The sequence below is a fragment of the Chondrus crispus genome, genomic scaffold (assembly GCF_000350225.1).
Source record: "Chondrus crispus Stackhouse genomic scaffold, scaffold_39, whole genome shotgun sequence".
Classification (NCBI taxonomy): Eukaryota; Rhodophyta; class Florideophyceae; order Gigartinales; family Gigartinaceae; genus Chondrus; species Chondrus crispus.
In genome coordinates, this window is record NW_005179291.1 from 8,672 (window position 1) to 15,001 (window position 6,330).

The 6,330-nt window shown below is 57.8% G+C and overlaps 1 protein-coding gene across 1 annotated transcript; it reads left to right on the forward strand.

The window, feature by feature from the left end:
- The first annotated feature begins 2,959 nt into the window (after window positions 1-2,959).
- Window positions 2,960-3,793, forward strand: CHC_T00006230001 (hypothetical protein). The gene is made up of 2 exons (XM_005718344.1): window positions 2,960-3,027; window positions 3,166-3,793. The coding sequence occupies exons 1-2, from the start codon at window positions 2,960-2,962 to the stop codon at window positions 3,791-3,793; spliced, it is 696 nt and encodes a 231-aa protein (XP_005718401.1).
- Window positions 3,794-6,330: the final 2,537 nt, after the last annotated feature.

Consider the following 6,330-nt stretch of genomic DNA (forward strand, 5'->3'; position numbering starts at 1 on the left):
TGCCGGACCCGAAACCGGCAGCGAGGGGAGGGAGAGCCGCCAGGTCGAACGCGACGAGCTCCCCCGCGTCAGCCCTCCACGTTAACGAGGAGGATTGGGAAGCTGACCCCGTCTTCGTCATGAGAGGCGGGGAGGCTACAGGAGGCCGGCCGTCAACGCCGGCGTCGACGGAGACAACGGGCAGCTTTGCCACCACGTTCGGGCATACCTCAGCGGCGATAGGTGGTCCGGACCACCGCATCGCGGAATTGGACATTTCGCGTCAAGGAGGGGGACGCATACTCTCCTGTGTTCCCCGGCTCACCGAGGAAGAGCCTCGTCAGGCGGGGACCTTCGCCTCAGCCGACGGGAGCGCGTACGTCTGCTGGCTGTGCAGAACGCACGGCCATGCCATGTACGCGTGCCCCTTCCTCGCGCCGGAGCAGCGGATGTTTACAGCGTATCGAAACTACCGGTACCAACTACAGACGCGTCCAGGGATGAGGAACCTCCTCCAACAGTCGGTCGCTGGTGACCGTGGTCCGCGTTCGGGCCACGCGAATCGCCCCGGAAGAGGCGTTCGTTTCGCCCCTCGCGAAGGAGAATACAGGCGCGAACAACGCCATTTCCGACAAGCCGACACGCGATACCCGCGTCAAGATGGAAGAGGAGAACGTGGTCGGTCCAGCTTGCCGACGGGGGTACAGAACGCGATAATGTACCTGCAGGACTGGGCAGGGGATCCGTATCCCCTGCCCCTACAGGAAAGCGAGCGAGAGCCAACTCTCGCGGCCCCCCCAGATTTTACAACGTCCGAACGTTGAAAATCAACCCGGCGAGGTACCCGAGTACTTCGGGGATGCTCCGGCTCCAGAGTGGGTAGGGCCAGGCCAGCCACTCGAACGGAGGTCCGGAGCCGCGTTGGCTACAGATAGCGGCGCGACTAGCACGGATAGTTCAGGTAGCTCAAAAAACGCGTAAAGGCGGTCACGTTTACGCGGTCACGTGAACCGTCTCGCTCTTATACCCCCGACCCGTCCATATACCCCTATCAAGGTCGACGTGAATATTTACCGATAATATTCCCCTCGCCGCAACACGAAGTCACCGGGACCGCCGCCGGTCCGGTGCAAAAACAAGTATTTAACAAACGCGAAATTACCGCGACTTTCGTAAGCCCGGTACCACCCCACGAACGCGAATATTTCCCGACCTCCGGAGGTCGGAGGCCATGGATCCGCCGTGAAGGCGCCAGGGCCAGCGAGAGCCCGGTGCAAGAAGAAGAACGCGACGTGCGCGTCGAGAACGCGCCGCGTGAAGAACTAACGCGTGAAAAGCGCGTGGGTTCCTCATTGGGCCCAAGGAGTCAAGGGTCGAAAGACGAACGCGAGGCCCCGGACTCCGACAGTCAAGGAAGAAGAACGCGAAGAAGGGGCAAGACGCGACGCCGACGCCCAAAGCGAAATGACCTGGAGCGAACGGCCCCGCCTAAGATCGTCGAGGGCGCCGTCTGTCTGATGACGTCCAAGATCTACAATATATTGGGCTCGATAGCTACTGAGAAGAACGCGTTCAAGCCGTACACTATCGCCGTCGATACGTGTTCTGGCTACAATCTGGTGAGGAAGGCCGACCTTCCTCCCGACTGGACCCGACACGCAATGCGCGACGCGCCATTGCCAAGGCTGGCCGGAGCAAACAGCAACCCGTTGAGGCTGAGCGCAGTGGTCCGTTTGGTTGTCCGGATTCGGAACACGATGTTCCGAGTCCCGTTCGTCGTCGCGGACCAACTGGCTGTTCCCGTGCTTCTGGGCACCGCGTTAATTGACGCGCATGTCCGGAGCATCGACATAGAAGCCCAGAGGCTCGAGCTCCGGCAGGGGGCGCCGTGGCCATCGTGAACGCGAAGGGGGATCCGTCTCCCCTTACAAGGCAACATGGACGCGAGACCAACCGCGCAGAAGTACGCAAAGAAACCCAGCACCCGATTCGGATCGCGCGCTAGGTAAATGTCCCCGCTATGTCGCAAGTTCGCGTACGCGTTACGACAGCGGGGAGAGGCCTGGTATTTTTGGAGCCCAAGCCGTCGCTGCAGCACCGCCACGGGGTGCGGCTGACCAACGGAGTCGCGGAAGTGCTACCAAACCAGGTCTTCGAGGTTATGGTCGCGAATTTTTCGCGTCAGGTACGACGACTGCCGAAACATACAGTCGTCGGATATGCGAAACGGAACCCTCTTGCCATTCTGACACCGGAGCGTCGGGTGGCAGAGGAGATCGCGCACGCGTTGCACATTTCCAACTTGGACGGCCAAGAAGGAAAATTAGGAGCCGGACGGCCTGACTCCACCGCAAATATGAACGTGAACAAGAACGAGGACGACGAGCACGGGGGGTACCAAAATCTCGCCGAAGATACCGGACGCGTACAATATAAGGATCCCAAGTCGAACGCGGAAGATTGGGAAAAGGAGATTGATCTATCACATGTGAAGGACGAGAAATTACGCGGACAGGTGCTTGAGATGCTACGCGAACACTCAAGTTTGTGGAGCGGGTCGCTCGGAATGATCCGAGCGACGGAACACCGCATCCCACTTGAGCCCGGCACAAAGCCGATACGCGCCATGCCCTACCGCAAAGGGCCCGCGATGCGTGAAATGGTCGCGAAAGAAGTGAAGAAAATGTTAAACGCGGGAGTGATAGATCCCGCGAATACGGAGTAGGCGTCCCCGGTCGTCCTTGTCCCAAAGAAGGACGGTAGTTTACGCTTCTGTGTGGACTACCGTCGCTTGAACGCGAAAACGCTGGCAGATTCGTATCCGCTTCCGCGTATGGACGACTGTATTGATTCATTGGAGGACGCGGCTGTGTTCACTACGTTGGACTGTAACTCAGGATATTGGCAGATTCCGGTCGCGCCGGAAGACCGCTACAAAACTACCTTCACCACCCATATGGGAACGTTCCGACATTTGCGGATGCCATTTGGGTTACGCGGAGCTCCAGCCACTTTTCAACGCGCGCTGGACATAATTCTATCACGCGTGTGATGGCAGATTTGCCTAGAGTATCTAGACGACGTTATCGTCTTTTAGCGTACGCACACGGAGCACGCAAAACATTTGGACGCGGTTCTGGGACTTTTGAGAAGCGCCGGCATTTCTCTCAAGTTGAACAAATGCAGCTTCTTTCAGCCACGCGTACACTACCTGGGGCATGTGATATCTCCAGGGAAGTTAAGCGTGGCAGAAACCGCAGCGGACGCGTTCAAGACATTTACATTTTCCCGAACGTTGACACAAGTCAGGTCATTTCTCGGGGCATGTAATGCCTACCGCCGCTTTGTGCAGGGGTTCCCGAAAATCGCGCGCCCCCTCACCGATATGACGCGGAAGGACGCGGATCCGGACTACGATAACCCGACCGCGGCTCAGGTTCACTCGTTCGAAGAGCTGAACGCGCGGATGATTGCGCCCCCTATTCTCGCGCTCCCGAGGTACGGACGGCTGTATATGATTGATACTGACGCGAGCGCGTATCAACTGGGGTGCACGCTTTTACAAGAGCACGACGGGACCAACGATTGGCGTCTCGTCGGCTATTGGTCGTATTCCATCAACGATAGTGAGCGGAACTACAGTGCGACTGAACGCGAATGTTTCGCCGTAGTGTGGGCCGTCCGCACACTACGGCCCTACATTGAGGGAACCAAATTTACGGTGAGGACAGACCATGACGCGTTACGATGGCTGATGTCCCTCACAGAAAGCTCCGGCCGACTGACGCGTTGGCGACTACGGTTAGCGGAGTAGGACTTCACCATCCAATACAGACCTGGACGCGTTCATCAAGTACCCGACGCGCTGTCGCATCTCATTCCCCCGACGACCGCCGACGATCCCCGGAAGGCCGTCGAGGTGGATAACGACATTCCCACCTTCGACGGCACTACCGTACGCGATGTGGCAGACGAATTACGGGACCATACTTGTACCGCGAAATGCGACCACAACAGCGACCACGTGTTCGTCACAACGCGAAACAAGGCGGGGAGAAGGAGAAAAGCGCGTTCACGCGACGGGCCGGTGGGCGACGAAGAAGCCCCGGCTTTACAAGAACGCGACGACCTATGGGCTGACATAGAAGAATTCGACGCGGTGGATATTGAACGTGCTCAAGAACCAGGAATTGACGCGTCAGGCTCCCAGGTCGCTCCTCCACAAAACGACCTGCCGGCCCCTCTCACCCTGGAGGAGATAGCCGAGGAGCAACGCGTCAACGATTTCTGCCAAACCGTACTGGCCAGACAATCGGAAAGTCGCGACTCCGCGTTCTTTGAGGACCACCATGGGGTTTTGAAGCGCAAGCACCCCTACGATCCTGAAATCATTCAAGTGGTGGTCCCTCAGTCACTACGCGCGCGTCTGTTGCGGCTCTGCCATGACCCCGTTATCGCGGGACATCTGGGGAAGAACCGAATGTATCACGCGCTCCGACGCTGGTATTACTGGCCACATTTGGCCGCGGACGTGGCAGCGACAGTACGCAGATGCCGGACATGCGCGAAGAATCGCGTCAAACTCCGAAAACATCTCAACCGGCTGAGATTGTTCCCCGCTACGCGTCCATTGGAGAGCCTCGCGATAGACATTCTTGGACCGCTTCCGAAGACCAAGGGAGGAAAACAATACCTTCTGGTAATAACGGACCGGTTCACAAAGTTAACTCAAGTCGTCGCGTTGAGGACAGTGACCGCGTACACAGTGGCGACTGCGTTTTGTGACGCGTGGGTTTTCAAGTACGGCATTCCGCGTTGGCTGTTGTCCGATAATGGACCTCAATTTAACGCGAAGTTCTTCCACAGCGCATGCCGGATCCTGGGGATTACGAACTTGTATACGTCCGCGTACCATCCCCAGACCAACGGCCAAGTGGAGCGCTACAACCGTACTATTGCGTCTATGTTGCGTAACTACGTCAACGAACACCAAAACGATTGGGATGTGTACGTGGGGCCATTAACTGACGCTTACAACTCCCACGTACACAGGTCTACGCGTACGACCCCATTCGAGCTTGTACTCAGTCGACCTCCCCCAGAATTTCGCTTCGAAGGACGGAGGGGAACGCGCCCCTTCCGGATTGAAAAACGCATCGCGCGGAGTTCCTTAAGAAACTGGACGAGACAATTCAGAAGGCATATAGCAGCCTGCGACGAACGCAGGCTCGCTACAAACGCGATTTCGACAAACGCGTGAGATGCGTAAACACGCGAGTTAAGCCTGGAAATTATGAATACCTCGACCCTACGGACGGAGCGAAGACATCAAATAAGCTCGCGTCACCAGCCGTGGGGCCTTACCGCGTCCTCGCGAATGACCAACGTACCATCACGATTGATCGTGATGGGGTCACAGAACGCGTGTCCGCTGATAGGTGTGTGTATGCGCCACCACCTGTGGACGCACCACGGGCAAGCACAACCGCGCCGGGTGATCTTGCTGACAAGGTCACCACGGGGACACAGTACGCGGTGGACCGGCTTCTCGATCATCGCGTAATGTAAAACAGGACCGCGGCGATCAAGGTGAAGTGGGCAGACTACGAGGATCCCACGTGGACAGCAAGGACACATATCTCCTAAGAACTTGTCTCGCGTTACGCGAGCCGACTACGCGCACGCACGGGTAGGGACCTGACAACCGAGTTGAACGCGGACGTTCAACCTTAAGGGGGGGCCCTCAACCGCTTTCTGACGCATTGCGTTCGAAGTAATTCAGAGAAGCGAAGGACGCGTGCCCCTCGGCAGAGTCGACATTCAAGAAAGAATTGGACCCTGAGCAGCCGTGCAAACGAGACGGACGAACGCGGACTGTATTCGCAAAAGCCAGAAGGCTGAAGATACCTTACCAAACGCCCGAACGAGACGGTTGACGTCGGAATAATACGCAAGTTGAGATGGAACACTGGGTCCACAGACAGACAGTAGAGAGCACAGCACACGCGCACGAAGAGCAATGAAGATAAGCGCCAGGACTCGGACGTGAGACGCCGCAAGTCACGAGACGAGCCAACGCCTTATGATTGGGCAGGGGATGACGTCCGGTACTGTACGCTTGCGTGCAGTGGCCAAGCCGCCGCCGCCAGGCCGAAATTTAACGAGAAATTAGCTCGGATGACGCCGTCAGCGACATGGCATACACTGGAAAGCCGTACGCGGGACACGCAACTCTGGGGTAACTCGCACCGCGTCGCGATCCAAGCGGCCGACGCCCCTCCTCGCCACCACGTCCTTGGACGTCATGGGTACGGACCCTGTGGGCGATCGCGCAGCCGCGGCCGAATTGCA

Excerpts from the sequence above, each read along its gene's own strand:
- CHC_T00006230001 (XM_005718344.1), top strand. The coding sequence starts at position 2,960 with ATGCCATTTGGGTTACGCGGAGCTCCAGCCACTTTTCAACGCGCGCTG. Across the intron at positions 3,028-3,165 it reads GACATAATTCTATCACGCGT|CTTCTTTCAGCCACGCGTAC; the intron begins GTGATGGCAGAT and ends GAACAAATGCAG.